Source organism: Henningerozyma blattae, chromosome 6 (genome assembly GCF_000315915.1).
Source record: "Henningerozyma blattae CBS 6284 chromosome 6, complete genome".
NCBI classification, from domain to species: domain Eukaryota; kingdom Fungi; phylum Ascomycota; class Saccharomycetes; order Saccharomycetales; family Saccharomycetaceae; genus Henningerozyma; species Henningerozyma blattae.
Genome location: NC_020190.1, coordinates 41,375 through 57,858, shown reverse-complemented (window position 1 = coordinate 57,858; position 16,484 = coordinate 41,375). Strand labels below are relative to the sequence as shown.

The 16,484-nt window shown below is 31.7% G+C and overlaps 5 protein-coding genes across 5 annotated transcripts; 3 read left to right on the top strand and 2 right to left on the bottom strand.

Annotated features, from left to right (window-relative positions):
• Nucleotides 1-686: 686 nt before the first annotated feature.
• On the top strand, nt 687-3,995 carry TBLA0F00270 (uncharacterized protein; the record flags this gene model as incomplete). Its single annotated transcript, XM_004181042.1, has 1 exon — nt 687-3,995. The coding sequence occupies one exon, from the start codon at nt 687-689 to the stop codon at nt 3,993-3,995; it is 3,309 nt and encodes a 1,102-aa protein (XP_004181090.1).
• A 1,088-nt stretch (nt 3,996-5,083) lies between these two features.
• Nucleotides 5,084-5,644, bottom strand: TBLA0F00260 (uncharacterized protein; the record flags this gene model as incomplete). Its single annotated transcript, XM_004181041.1, has 1 exon — nt 5,084-5,644. One exon carries the CDS (start codon nt 5,642-5,644, stop codon nt 5,084-5,086), a length of 561 nt encoding a protein of 186 aa, XP_004181089.1.
• Nucleotides 5,645-6,118: 474 nt separating this feature from the next.
• PET494 (Pet494p) lies at nt 6,119-7,474 on the top strand (the record flags this gene model as incomplete). The annotated part of the gene is made up of 1 exon (XM_004181040.1): nt 6,119-7,474. One exon carries the CDS (start codon nt 6,119-6,121, stop codon nt 7,472-7,474), a length of 1,356 nt encoding a protein of 451 aa, XP_004181088.1.
• A 1,128-nt stretch (nt 7,475-8,602) lies between these two features.
• Nucleotides 8,603-12,349, top strand: TBLA0F00240 (serine/threonine-protein kinase; the record flags this gene model as incomplete). Its single annotated transcript, XM_004181039.1, has 1 exon — nt 8,603-12,349. One exon carries the CDS (start codon nt 8,603-8,605, stop codon nt 12,347-12,349), a length of 3,747 nt encoding a protein of 1,248 aa, XP_004181087.1.
• A 403-nt stretch (nt 12,350-12,752) lies between these two features.
• Nucleotides 12,753-16,019, bottom strand: MSH3 (mismatch repair protein MSH3; the record flags this gene model as incomplete). The annotated part of the gene is made up of 1 exon (XM_004181038.1): nt 12,753-16,019. One exon carries the CDS (start codon nt 16,017-16,019, stop codon nt 12,753-12,755), a length of 3,267 nt encoding a protein of 1,088 aa, XP_004181086.1.
• Between the last annotated feature and the right edge of the window lie 465 nt (nt 16,020-16,484).

Here is a 16,484-nt window from a genome sequence, read left to right as displayed (position 1 = left end):
TTAAAATTCTGTCTGTGTTTCGGGATTGTTTCTAACAAAAGAAGCTTAATTGATTTCCTACGGTAATTTATTCCCCTTTAAATTGAGGTTTATTCCTGTGAAAAAAAAAGTCACCATTTATTAATTGACACTATTATGAAACAAACTTGTAATGAGGTTAAAACAATCATGAATGAAATATATACATAGTTATATTATTATTGTACGCAAATTCTCTGGATCAAAAAAAAATGCTGGTTGAGCACATTAGATATGAACTTTAATTTAGTTTACATGTAAAACTTTCAGGGTACAGAACTAATGTTGAAAGACATTCTCAGCAGTAATAATGACGTATCAACTCAAACAATTAAATTATGAATACTAATAATGAGACTGATCTGCTGGTTAAGCATATTAGATATGAGCTTTAGTTTAGAAGTAAAACTGTCTTGGTACAGAATTAATGTTGAAAAATATTTTCAGTAGTAATGATGATGCATCACCTCAAAGAATGCGATGGTAAGCATAATAAAAATATGAAGGTCCACATCTAACTTGAAAAGATATATAAAGAATAATAATTGATGTTCAAAGAATGAAATAGATCATTTTGTATTTTCATTTAGTTCTTACCAAAATAATACCAAACTAAATCAATAGATCTAAGCATCTTCAAACATCAAATAAACTTAGATCATTAAATAATGAAATTAAATCAATTACTTATGTTGGAGCTTCTAAGTCTCTTAACATGTATTAGTGCTCAAAAAGTATTTTTCTCCAATTCTTCCCATATCTCATCAGTCTCATCATATGGAAACACTAAATATATTTCTGATACTTCAATTGGTAGTGATTTTCCAAACAGTGACTCTACAAATGTTTTAATTCCATCGGTTTCATCTATTGAATCAAACTTCGAAAATTCATACACCGTTATTACACAATTAACTACTATCCCTACTACCAAAGTTATTACTGATATTTATGGTAAGGTTACTACTTCAACAGAGTCATTAATTTCTACAATTACTTCTACCATCTGCCATGTTTGTGAATTATCAACTAACCCTTCTTCTGAACCTAAACAAACTTTGACTTCCAATGACTACCAAAGCACAATTATCTCAAATACTTTCTCTTTAGATAAATCAAGTTCTTCTACAGCTTCCAACGCTGTTTCTTTAGAGAGCTCTATTCAAACGTATTCTGATACTCAGAATTTGCAATCATCAACATACAGTTCAGATTCTTCTTTATTAGGCTCATCATCTATGGAATATTCTAAATTAGAATCTTCAGTTTTAGACTTTTCAAGTTCTTCTAATATTGAACTCTCTGTTTCTACTTCTTCCAACATCCAATCTTCTATGCTAACACCAGCTGATTCTGATTCCACTGCATCTAATGCTATGGAAACACCAAGATCATCTTACATCAGTGATTCTTTCAATTCAGCTACTGCTTCAACTACTTCTAATATTAAAACTATAACATCTATTTCTACTATTGGCAGCACATTGACAACAACTTCAGAATATATTGCCACTCTATCCACAACTACTGTCACAACTAATGGTATCGTAACTGTCTATACAACATGGTGTCCACTATCCTCCTCATCAACCATTACTATCGGTAGTGCATTCCCTAGTTCAATTCCTACTGAAGCCTCTATCAGCCAAAGTGAATATCTAAGCGATTCTGTTTCTTCTGGCTCAGTCTCTGCTTCAACCGACAGTAGTGTTTCTTCTGGCTCAGTCTCTGCTTCCACCGACAGTAGTGTTTCTTCTGGCTCAGTCTCTGCTTCCACCAACAGTAATGCTCCATCTAGCTCAGTCTCTGCTTCCACCGACAGTAATGTTTCTTCTGGCTCAGTCTCTGCTTCCACCGACAGTAGTGTTTCTTCTGGCTCAGTCTCTGCTTCCACCGACAGCAATGCTCCATCTAGCTCAACTACTGATTCAATTACCACAAATGTTAAAACTACTACCTCTATCTCCACCATTGACAGTACATTGACAACATCTTCAGAAAATTCTGTAACTTTGCCTACAAAAACTGATGAGCATATCATTTCCACAAGAAATGTCACAACTTTAGATGCTAAAAGCACAAGTGGTAGCTTACAAGAATCTTCTAGTACACCTAAATCTCTATTAGAAACTACATCTACGTTCTCAACTACCACATATCAAACTTCTGCTATTGACAGTACTGTAACCATTAAAATTGAATCATGCTCAAACGGTGAATGCCATTATACATCTTTAATGACTGAAAATAACGATTCGTCCAATTCGGTCTATACTAGCACAAATAAAAGAACCATTACAACTTCCACAGATCATTCTAATAGTCAGACTATAGTTCAAACTCTTTCAACAGTTACTTCAACAACTAATGGTATTGTAACGGTATACACAACTTGGTGCCCTTTGACTACTATTAAAACAATATCCACAAGTACTGAATCAACACAGTCTTTTTCTACATCAACAGTTAGCAAAATTATTACTTGCACAGACTCCCAATGTAAACCACTTGAAGATGAACCAGAAACCTTGACTGCTATTATTTCTTCAAATATTAATTCGGATTCTAGCCTCATTAAAACTACAATGCAAACTACAACTCTTTCAATCTTTTCCAAAAGCACTTCCTATATTTGTTTAGGTACTAACTGTGAACAAACAACAACTGAATATAAGGAGTGCACTGAAGCAAAGTGTCAAGAAACAAGTAGTACCGAATCCAACTCTACTCCAGTTGCTACCACTACTGCCTCCACTGAATCCAACTCTACTCCAGTTGCTACCACTACTACCTCCACTGAATCCAACTCTACTCCAGTTGCTACCACTACTACCTCCACTGAATCCAACTCTACTCCAGTTGCTACCACTACTACCTCCACTGAATCCAACTCTACTCCAGTTGCTACTACCACTAGCTCAACTCCATCTGATCTTATCACAGTTGTTTCATCTTCTACCCCTGCACAAAGTATCCCACATTCAACTGTATCCACAATTACTACTACTACTGATGGTAAGGTGACAGTCTATACTACCACCTGCCCATTGGAAAAATCTTCAACTAAGAGTGATTCTATTGACACTCAACCAACAGTTATAACTTCACAAATAACTCTAACTTCCACAGAAACCTGTACTGAATCCAAATGTAAAGATATCAAGACAACATCTAATGTCTCTACTTGTGACGGAGCTAACTGCCCAAAACCATCATCCAGTGTCTTATATGAACCTTCTGAATCTTCTGAATCTTCCTATGTATTGTCGACTATTACAACTACCACAGACGGTAAGGTTACAATTGTAACAACTTGGTGTCCTTTAACCGACTCTACACATAAGTCTACAGTTACACCATCACTGGAAATAACCACCACAACTGATGATAATTCCATCAATTCTGTTTCTACCACACCTTCAGTCAAATTAACTACTACTTCTACCACTGTTCAAACAATTAGTTCCTCCTTAAGTATTAAATTTAATCCAAGTGTTTCTACTCCAAGTAATACTGTCATAGAATCACAAAAAATTGAAAGTTGTACTGGATCTGAATGTACTAAACCATCTACTGTTTCTGTTACTCAAACTTCCACACCTGTTCAAGAAACTACATGCGGTTCACCAAATGGAGATTGTGCTGCTCATACAGCTCAAACAGTTACTTCAGTATTTAAACCAACTACCTTAGAATCAACATCAAAAAGCACAGTTGAAGCTACTAGTACCTCTGTTTCACAAACAAAGTCAGAACCACATTGTACTGGAACCTCATGTTTAACCACCACTTTGGCTACTGTTTCTTCAACACCATTAGAAAGTAAAACTACTTTAGCTACTGTTTCAACACCATTACAGAGCAAAGCTACTCCTAGCACAACTGGTTCTGTTATAGAATATTCAGGTGAAGGTTCTTCCCTATTTATCTCACCATTTTTCAACATCATTTGGATTGCATTATATTTCATCATTTAAAAAATTACATTTATTTATATAAATATCCTTATCATATTAGGATAGAATATTACATAGAAAAGACACTACATTACTCTAGAGCATCATATAATTATATAGTTAACAAAAAAAAACAATTTTTCCTTTATTAATTTAACACTATAAATAAGAAAAAAAAATATTAATTAAAAGCAAACAAATATAGACAAGGCATATATGAGGTGAAATATTTGATTCATTTTGAATAAAAAGAAATATTTTTATGACAGAACTTGATTCTATGTAAACAAAATCTTGAAGAGTGAATATATCTGTTGTTACTTTATATGTATTAACATACTAGTTTGGACATTAAAAAATGTACTTAAATAGCACCATTTCTCACAATTATATGAAGATTAAAGACTTAAAATTGGCTTATTAAAAATTAATAAGAGATCGTGAACTCAAAGTATTACCTTAATAGAATTACCAGAAACAAGCTCAAACTTTAATAGTTGAATTAAAAATGAAGTAGAATATTAATCAATTCCTGCATTTAAGGGAAAAATAAGTATAGCACAGTATTCAAAATACCATGATCTTTGGTTATCTACATATTAATTAGTATTTTTAATGCTAAATATGTAATGTTGATAGGGCCATTTCTGCTGTCTAATTTCTCACATAGTATCATAGAAAAAAAATAGTTTATGAGTTATTCAAAAATGCAACAATATTTACTATTTGACATAAGTATTCTGAGTCAGATAACCAATCTATTTTACCAAGGTACTGGTATTCTGGGAAGTAATCTCTCATTCTTTAACCTATTAAAGGTATTGTAGTTAGAAATTATAACCCAATGGTAGTATTTTTTTCCTGCTTGGAATGAAATTAGATTTAAGATAAAATATACATTTTAATAAGTAGTAAGAGAATTTACATTAATAAATTTCTGCAATAATTAATTTTATAGATATCATCTTTTTAAAGTTTTTACTTATATTACGTTAATACTTAAATATTTCTGGAATGACTAAATCTAAAAAAAACATCTCTTGGTACGTTTAAAAGTAAAACTCGAAGATATAAACACAAACAAACGCAAAATCTATCATTATGTAACTCTATTTCCCTTTGTTATTAATAATATTAAATTGGAAATCAATAATTGAAACTTCTTCACCCGCATCCTCGTCATAATCATACCATTCATTTTCATTTTCGTCTAATTGACATTCTAAAATAGAACCTGATTTTAAAACGACATTAAAGGTGATCAATTCTGGATGGAATTTGGAGACTTCACAGCCTCTACAATCCAACTCCAATAGAATCCAATTATTATCTATTAAATTTTTTTTAAAACCCAATTTTTTTCTTTTGGTTTGTAAAGTTTTCCCTTCTTCTTCATCAATTAAACAATTAAATTCATTTTCTATAATTTTCAACACAATAGAATTTTCAGATTTACAAAATTTACATCTAACAACTATTGAAGCTTCACCTTTACTACCGCTTATATCGACTTTTTCATAAGCATTCATAGTGATGGTGGAGTCATGTGACTCCCTACAATGAGTACAAATTAATTCGAAGGGGAATTCTGTAGGGTTTGATTCATTATCTTGAAGAGATATTTTTTGTATTGTTTCAGAAGTAGTGGTGTTTGCAGTTAGATATAACATATTTTGTAGATGAAGTATCCTTTTTTTTTGTATTTTTTTTCTTGATTCATGGTATTATTATAGCTATTAGTGAAAAATTATTTCTTTTTCTGATTGGGTTTGATTTTTTTTTTCTATAGACACTTACTCGACACACGGCGCTACCATATAAGAGAATATGAATTGAGTTAATTAAAGGTGGGGGGGGGGGGGGGGGCAAGTGAAAAGACTAAAATTTGTTTTACCAGATGTTTCACACTAATAAATATAACTAGCAGCATATAATGTTTGAAGTCAAAATATCATTAATGAATGGGGATTATGTTTATACAGATAAGTCAGGCAAAATCTTAAGGGCCGATTGTAAAAAGCGAGAGAGATAATCTAATGAGAAAAAAAAATAAAAATAAAAAAATAAGGAACGCTTAAAACAATATACAAAGGGGGACCCGCTCATACACCCCTCTACAAGCTCAAGAAATTTGTAATGACAGTATGATATATGGTATTAAAAACACTATACTACAGAGGATGATAAATCGACTGAAAGTTCGGATTCAAATCCGGAAATGTCAATATCATGACCTTCAAATGAATAAGAATATTAAATTTAACAGCAATATCCCTTTGCGTGTGCCACACTCTACTAAAGAGCAACCGTTGATACGGCAATATCTCATGTCACCGGGGAATCTTTTATTCTTGGGGACAAATGTGATTACATTGGCTGGTATATTATGTTTAGAAAAACTTTGGTTAAATAAAATGAAGAATGGTGAAAGTGAAAAGAGTTTGGATCTTCTAGAGGATGAAATAAAGGAAGAGGAGCACCATAAACCTGTTGTTTTGGAAGATTCAAAATTGATGGGTCCCAAACATATGATTCTTAATAACTCCCTAGATCATCTTTTCTATACGTATGGACTTTATCAAGAAGCATGCTTAAGGAGGAATAATCAAGATGGTAAAGAAGTGAGTACTGATGTACAAACTTTCTATAATGAGTGGTATCGTGAGTTTTCTCATGATTTAGCAAATTCTCCAGAAACTATGAACCAAGCGCGTCATGCATTACCCCGGATTATTACTTTAAACGATGTGAGCCAATTATACGACAAATATGTAGATTCACGAGATTACCAAGAATTAATCCGATATTGGTTATATGATTATTGTAAATACTTAAAAATAACCAAACATGTACAAAGAAACCCTATAGGCGAAAAGTTTTATAGAAGGATGATCCAAGATTGTAGTCATACCACAAATCATCGACAGTTTAACAAGTATATCTTGATCATGATGAATCCTAACGATCGATTAAGACAAAATGTTTTTTTCAATGATAATAATAAATCATTGAAAGTGTTTACCAAGACTTTAAGTTTCAATACAGTTTCTTTAGACACTTATTGTTTTGTATTGAAACAATTAAGTTCGGAAACCCCGTCCAAAAAAAGAGATTTGAAAATTGGCTATTTGATTCGTCTATTAAGAAACAATTGTATACAAATGAAGAAACAATCAGAATCACAATCACAATCCCAGTTCCAATCACAGGTTCGAATCCTGTTGCCGCCACCCGCTTACTCGTTTGGCAGTCGAGCCTTACAAAAGGAATTATCACGCGGAAATAAAGACTCTTTGCGTGCGTTACAAGCCGATGAACAGCTTCTGCGGCTTCTTCAGTCCCTGTCCAGTCGCCCTGCCAGCCCGTCTGTGGCACCAGAAATTGCCCCAGAAATGGCTTCTGAAATGACACCAGAAATAGTCTCCGCACCTCGCGTAAAAGACCCCGCAACATCCGTCGATCTCGATCACGTGGCCGTAGTTTCCAACGTCGGCGGCTAATTCCAACACAACGTAAATAATTTACATACTTTACATACTCTACATATGGTCTAATATATTCTCCGTAATGCTTAGCTCCGTCGTTCTTAGCTCCGTTCCGTTCCGTTCTGTTCCGTTTCGGGCCGCTTAGAGCCGCTTCGCTCCGTTCGGCTCTTTCCGCCGGATGTTTCGTTTCCAGATTCGGAAAAAAAACGGGTCTGGGTCACGGCCGACGGCGAAAAAGGACAGCATCCACACATACATTGTGGAAAATATCCTCGTAAAGCATGGTTAGTCTTAGCTTCCACGATTTTATTTACTCGATTACTAACCATTAACGATTATTTGCTTAATTTTACTTCCACGATTTTTTCATAGAGGCTCGTTTGTTTATTCTTTTTTTGAAATTTAATTTTACTAAATTTGTTTCAATTTACTTTGATTTCAAATTTGTGTAACTCTGTGGAAAAGGGGAAAAGATTTGAAGAATTTGAAAAAAAAAATAATTTCATTTGCTTAATAACTAAAGAATATACTCCAAGATACTTCTTCACAAGAGTCATCAAAGGTACACACTGCAACAAAATAGAGAGAGGCACATACACATACACATATAATATATACCTTACACTCAGGAATTAACGTACTTCAAGCAGGGAACCTCCAACAAACTTAGAAGTAATTAAGAAAGAAGGCTTGAAACACTCCCCGCCCCGCACACACCCACACCTACCCACCCCACCCCCCAGATTCATAGCGTTTTACATCACTATATATCACTGGCTTTTATAGTGTTGGGCTATTTGTTGCATTACCAAATATCACGTGTTAGACTATAGAGTAGTAGACAACTATTCGATAGCTGACTGCTACCTTTTTTTTGGTTTTTTTTTCCTTTTCAAATTGTTATAACTATTTATCTCATTTTAGGTCGTGTTTCGCTGATTGTTTTTTAAAAACAAAAGACAAACAAACGTTATACCGTTGCTAGATTGCTTTGCTTTGCTCTGCTTTACATTAATTGCTGCTTGCTTTGCTTTTGCCAGATTATAAACGCTTCCCTCTACCGCCCTACATCCCCCTTCCCCTTTTCATCTCGCTGCCCATACTTTGTATTATTAATCTTCAAATATAAGCTAATTATTCGTCATGACTGAACAACAAGAATTGTTTCAAAGACCGGGCTCGTCGATAGGCAGCAGAAGCAGATCCGTATCTTTTTCAAAACTGTTGCCCAGATCTTTTAGAAAAAACACAAGCACTTCCACCACCACTTCGGCCACACCCCCAACAAACAATTCAACTAATCATTTGGATACTTGTTTAAATGTTAATACCGCATCACCTAACAACAACAACAATAATAATATTAACAATAACACAAATAATAATGACTCAACCGCCACCAATTCTCCTTCAAGAAATATCAGCCTAGGTTCTACTACTATCCCCACTCCAACGACTGCAACCACAAACTTATCTTCCTTAGATGAACACAACACTATCACATCAAATAATGAACCTGCAGCTCAAAATAATAACAATGACTCAACTACTATAGCTTCCTCTATATCAGCTCATTTACATTTACATTTGCATCATAACGATAGTAACAATGGTATAACAGATGAAGTTTCTAACAATAATGGCACTAACAGCAATAACAGTCAACCAACTACCAAACCAACTCCTCCTGCTCCCTTGCTGACTTCTAATTCTTCAGATGCAATTCCTACTTCTAGGTTTTCAAAGCTTAAAAAAGTATTCCATACAACTCTGAAAGATTCTTCCACTGCTACTTCTACAAATTCGCCTTCCAATATCATTTCATCTTCTTCATCGTCATCATCTTCCTCTCCAATCAATGACAATACTTCAAGCGAAATGACTACAAGAATAACCAATTTCTTGAAATCTTCTACTACAACTTCGTTTAGTCATAGTTCTTTAAAGGAAAAAGAAAGACAAAAACAAAAGCAAAATTTATCCCATGTAACCACTTCAATAACTCCAACAACAGAGGACCAATCTAAAAGTAATACTATTATAATTGATGAAATGAATTTAACCACAAATAATAATGATAATAATAATAATAATAATAATAATAATAATAATAATAATAATAATAATAATAATAATAATAATAATATCACTGCTTCAATGGATCAACTAAAGGGCAACTCAAATTTAGATCCGTCAAATACAATAACAAGTGCAAACGGTATAAATATAACACCTGTATCTTTGCCAAGATCTCCAGAAGTTGCTCATATCTTGGAACAACAATTCTCAAACTCAAGGAATCATTCAAGAACTCATTCTCTTTCAAGAAGTGGCTCTATAACAACCAGCACCGGAAATATTTCCCCAGTTAGTGCCTCTAATAATACTCAATTCTTATTAAATTCTCCTGCTCCGAACTATTTTAATTCTTCACCAAAAGTCATAGACGAATTTGCAAATACAAATCCTTTCAAAGAATCTTCAAAATTAGAACAAATGAATCATGACTTTAACCAATATAACCATAATTCATTAGATTATGGACCTTTAAATACTCCTCCTTACATGAAACACATGACTAGATCGTTAGATTCCATTCAAAATAGCAATATCAATAACAATAAGGGTAATAATACTATTATAAATAATAATAACAATAATAACAATAATAATAATAGTACTAATACACAAACTTCCTCAAATAACCATAATTTAAATCTAACAAAGGATATGAGTAACATATCTTTAAATGAAATCAAAGAAAATGAAGAGCTGAAACAATTTAATAATAATGATCCTTGTATTGCGATTGAACATTTAATTTCACATGAAGATTTTGAAGATGGTTACGAAAATGATTTCGAAAATGACAATTATTTAGAATTCATGAATGTCAATAGTACAGGTGAAAGCAATAATACAAATTCTCATATAGATAATTTAACTTCGATCGTTGCAAACACAACAAATCCATCAACAAATATTTTACAAAATTCAAATCATTCTTTACAATTCCCTTCTCCTCAACAACATCAATCAGATGATTTCAATTCAAATACCCATTATCAGATTCAACCTCCTTTAACTAATCTGTCATTAGATCAAAAAAATAATACTACTAATCATTATTCAGATGCTTTAGAAGAATTAATTACCACCCCTCCAACAAATATGCATTCTTATAGTGAAAATAAAATTAAAAATATAACTATAAATACTTCAACTAATGACATAAATTCAAATATGAACAATAATGATAATGATAATATTTCCACTTCAAAGACAAAAGTTATGAGACCAAAGATTAAATCAAAACTATCAAACTCTTATTTAAACACCAATTCTAACCCAAATTCCAACCCGAATTCCAATTCTAATTCAATTACAAATTTAAATTCTACTACAAACTCCAATTCTAATTCTAACTCAAATGTTTCAACTACATCAAAAAATAAAACAAGAATAAGAAGAGCTACTTCAGAACCACATTCAATTAGTCAAGATCATTTTGGCTCTTTTTCTCCAATACGCCAAAATGATAATCCACATAATTTACTTCAATCTTCTTCTGGCTCATTCATTCCAATTGAACCTCCAAAATTCGTTGATGATTTTGAAGAACCAAAAAGATCAAACCGTTTAAGAACAAAATCATTTAGTAATAAATTTAAAGATATTACTGTAGGCCCAACCTCTTTTGAAAAGATAAGATTATTGGGACAAGGTGATGTTGGTAAAGTTTATCTTGTAAAAGAAAAGAGTACTTCAAGATTATATGCTTTAAAGATCTTTAATAAATCTCAAATGATTAAAAGAAAAAAAATTAAGCGTGTATTAGCAGAACAGGAAATTTTAGCTTCTAGTAATCATCCATTTATCGTCACATTATATCATTCATTCCAATCAGAAGATTATTTATATCTTTGTATCGAATATTGTATGGGTGGTGAATTTTTTAGAGCTTTACAAACAAGACGTTCAAAATGTATCAGTGAAGATGCTGCAAGATTTTATGCAAGTGAAGTTACAGCAGCATTAGAATATTTACATTTGATGGGCTATATCTATAGAGATTTAAAACCTGAAAACATTTTATTACATAAATCAGGCCATATCATGTTATCTGATTTTGATTTATCCATTCAATCAAAAGTAGCTAAGAACCCTGTCGTAAAAAAATTTAATCAATCCTCTTTGGTTGACACAAAGATTTGTTCAGAAGGGTTTAGAACAAATTCTTTTGTAGGTACTGAAGAATATATCGCTCCAGAAGTTATAAGAGGAAATGGTCATACAGCTGCAGTGGATTGGTGGACTTTAGGAATATTAATTTATGAAATGTTATTTGGGTTTACTCCATTTAAAGGTGATAGTACTAATGAAACTTTTTCAAATATTCTAAAAAATGAAGTTTCGTTCCCAAATAATAATGATATTACAAGAAATTGTAAAGATGTTATTAAAAAATTATTAACAAAAAATGAAAATAAAAGATTAGGTTCTAAAATGGGAGCTGCTGATATTAAGAGACATCCGTTCTTTAAAAAAGTTCAATGGTCTTTCTTAAGAAATCAAGAACCACCTTTAATCCCCACATTATCAGAAGATGGGTATGACTTTGCTAAATTATCTTCTACCAAGAAGAAAAAGGGTAAAAAGAAGGATTCCTTGGAAGAAGAAGAACAACAAATTTTCCATGAAAGTGTAGAAATCGATGATGACGTTTCTGATACTGATCCTTTCCATGATTTCAATTCCATGAGTTTATTGGAAAAAGATACTGATTCATTGATATATGGTGATAATAATTCTTACGGTAAGATCGCATATACCCCTAATGCTAATAGATCGAGAAGTAATAGTCACAGAGGCTTTTTCAAGAGAAATTAAGGTATCAAAAATCAAAAATCAAAAATCAAAAACAAACAAACAAACAACTAATCATGTATGATAAAAATAATATCATCATGATGCATCTGCATGTTTACCCAAACATTTATGACTTTTTTTAATATTTAACAATTATAGTGCATATTTATTTAATTTTTATTTTATCCTATAGTCTTTAATGAAAATCAATTCAAAAAAAACTAAACACTTATAGATTACAAATACCTTTTCTCAGAGTAAAGAAATCCTAGTATTGTAACTAATCAAAGTTCCGGAATGCTTAAATTAAAGTAAATAAAAAATCAAGTGTAAAGTTGAGAAATGTATATACCTATAGAAGTTAAATAAATATGTTGATCTATCAAAAAAAAAGGAAAAAATAGCCATCTTGAAAAATAGTAATTTAAATATCATCTGAGTTATCAATATCCAATAAATGAGAAAACTTTTCACTAGCTGATAATCTATCTTGGTGTAATATCCTTTTTAAAGCCATTAATAATTCTAAATCAGAGTTAAGTTCATATGTTGTTTTCATGGAAACTGAAAGCTCTTGAGCTTTAGTTAAAATCTTCTCATTGATTTGCGCCAGCTTAGCAACATTCAAACCAAAGGAGCCCTCTGATATACCATTTTTTAACTTGTAAAGAAAAGTGATACTTCTCCAGGTTTCTCCTGGCTTCATTTCTTCAATATAATCCATAAAATAGTTCTTTATAGTTGAACTAGAAATGTCTTGAACAGGATAGTGAGTTGTAAAGAAGATTAATGGACAATCTTGTGTCTCTATAAAATATTTTATTAGTGATGATGAGATTGCTTTACCATCAATAGTGGATGTACCTCGTCCTACTTCATCCAATAAAAGTAACGATTTACTAGAGTATGTATCTAAAATCTCTTTAATTTCATTCAATTCAATCATAAATGTGGATTCACCTCTAATAAGATCGTCATATGCACCTATTCTAGTGGAAATATTATCAAATATACTTAACTCAAGAAAATCTGCTGGAACATAAGATCCAACCTGTGCAAGTATCACTAACAATGCAACTTGTCTAATATATGTTGATTTCCCACCCATATTTGGTCCAGTGATAATATTAATAGCATTAGTTGACGTAATATTGATATCATTTGGAACGTATTTTATATCTAAGGATTCAACAATTGGATTTCTTGAATTTTTCCCAATAATGTGTTGATATTTATCATTAATAATAGGTCTAGTGTAATTTACATTACAAGAGACTGCCGCAAGAGCTAATATACAATCATATACCCCAAGATTATTGATAATATCTCTAAGAAGCGGATACTTTTTGTTAATAATATCAACAAATCTAGAGTATTCCTGCTCACAATCAAGTTGTAACATATCTTTCTGGTATTGTAGTCTCTCTAATAACTTAGTTACATTAGGTGTCTGAAACCTACCGACCATTTTTGTAGAACTTATTTTTATCCAGTCAGATGGCAAACCCTTAACTTGACTATTGCGGACTTCAATTAGATAGTCTTTCTCATCTTTATAATTCAAATGAGGTCTTTTTAATTGCTTACGGATAATTTTCAATTCTTCATCTAACTCAGACTTAATGCCTTCAATATCTCTTTGCCTTTGAATGATTTTATCAGGATTATCGTAGTTATTTAAATTAAAAAATTCTAATGTTTGCTTTTCAACTGATTTATCAAGCACAGAAGAAACATTAATCATGGATAATAAGTTGGAAATGCTAGTTTCTTTAATTCTTAAATTGATAGAGATAAATATATTTCGAATCATATCAGATTTAATAGAGTTAGTGCTTGATAAAATTTCTCTTTCAATAAAATCTGAATGTAAGTCAAGTAACTCTTCCAACATATTGAATTGCTTTAGAAAAAAATATAATTCTTTCTTCGAAATCGAACCATAAGCAATCCTATTCAAAGCACGTAACAAATCTGGCATCCCTTTCAGAAGATTGCCGATTGATTCAAAAAAATGTTGTGAAATTATATTTTTCATACATTCAACAGCATCAAGCCTATCATTTATCTCTTCGGCATTTAAAAGTGGCCTAGATATCCAATCTAGTAGTGTTCTTGATCCAAAAGGTGTCCTGGTATGATCTAATATCCAATAGAGAGATCCCTTGCTTCCATTATTGGAAAATATATCTAACGTATCTATTGTTTTCGAACTGAGAAGCATATGTTGTGTTGATACAAATGATTTATAATTATCTTTAATTAGTAAAATATCTTGGTTATTATATTGTTGCAGATAGTCATATAAAAATTGTAAAATGACTGAAGAATTCTCTATAGTTTTCTCTTCAATTTTATTTTCTACTAAGAAAGTATCTAATTTCTCATTAGGAATGATTGAATTATATTCATCTTCAGATTTATTAATTATTGTTATAGTATCCTTTTCAAACAGTTTAATATCCAAAGACCCCTTTAAAGTTATAATCTCAACCGGCTGTAAGTATTTAATCCTTGTTAAAAGTTGTTGCGGGTTTTTTGGGAATTCTTCAAATGTATCGTAAATAATTTCACCACTATTTAGATTCACTGAAAATAATTTATAGTTATTTAGAGTATTGGATATATTTTCAATTGATATACACCAAATACTATTTAGATTACCAATTACATGCTTTCCTTCACATTTAAATGGTGTATTAATACCAAACGTTGCCTTTGAATAAGTATTCGCGATTCTCCTTTCAAAAACTGAGCTCTTATTAGATGTAGAAGATAACTTTTTTATTGCTGTTGTTTCGAATTGTTCCACAACACCAACTTTTAAATTATTGCGAACCAGTCTTTCTAAATGCACATTCAACCTAGTATCTGGAAAAGAACAATAAGCATATTGCTTATGTTCCGAATCTTTTGGATTAGATTCATCGATAGTTAGTTTTCCAGGTACTAGCATTATATGTAAAATATTACTCACCTTTACCGCATCTTCGGCAAAACATTTGTATTTATATCCTACCCTAATTACGAGAACTTTATCCATATTATTTATTTTTAAATCCTTGACCTGCTGATCTAATGGAGTTAGCTTTGATGTTGCAGTTAATTTTGCAGTTAATTTTGCAGTTGATTTCACAGTTGCTAAAGAGTACGTATCAGATTTGTCGTTTAATATAATGGCTGATGTTGATAACTTTGACTTACGTTTGTAAATTGGAGCATCCAGCTTAAACTTTTTGTTAGGGTTTTCTTCAATGACTATTGAGCACTTCTCTCTCTTTTTAGAATGAAGTAAATTTTTGGAGCCTGAAGTGCCCTTCTTGCGATTTTTATTATCTATTTCAGAGTTAAAAATAGTACCATGATCATCTTTATTTTTAACTGAAGTTGATTCGTTGCTATTTTCTAATTTGCCACCAGATACCTCGGTGATATCTATATTATGACAGTTATTATTAGTTAAATCTTCGATTATTGGTACGGACTTTGACACTTCATTCTTAGGTATATCATCATTAAATCCCTTCTTTTCTTGAGTATAATCCTCATCCTCCTCATCATCTATCACTTCTACATTTAATGATGGTGTAGTACTTTTCTCAATTTTTCTGACAGCTTTAGCATTAGATATTATTTGATTACTTTTTTTCACAGATTTGAAAAACTTGCTAATTGTGGGTTGTTGGCTCATTAATCCTCTCTTTTAGCGATCTCAGTATCTGATAAAATAACTTACCTAAATAATATTGCTCCTATTAATACCTATAATAATATTCTTTGGAGGCTGTTCATGCACAAGAAATATTATTCAAATGTTTCAACCTTGTATTATTTTTAATTCTAATAATTTCAGAGGCATCACATATCTTTAGACCGATTCGCGCGTTAATAGTTTACGCGTGATAATTTCCTAATTCTGAATATCTAGAAAGTCATTGATTCAGTACTATAGGGATGATGCCAAGGCGCTTATAACAGCTTTCAGATATGGCCAAAGTATTTTAATATACAATTTTATGAATTTTATTATTTTTTCAAAGTGTTATGACTTTCAATTAGAACTTCTATTACATAATAATATGTAAGTTCTACACACAGTCATCTATAAAAAAAATACACCACTTCTTCCACACATCTCTTAAAGTAACATCATATT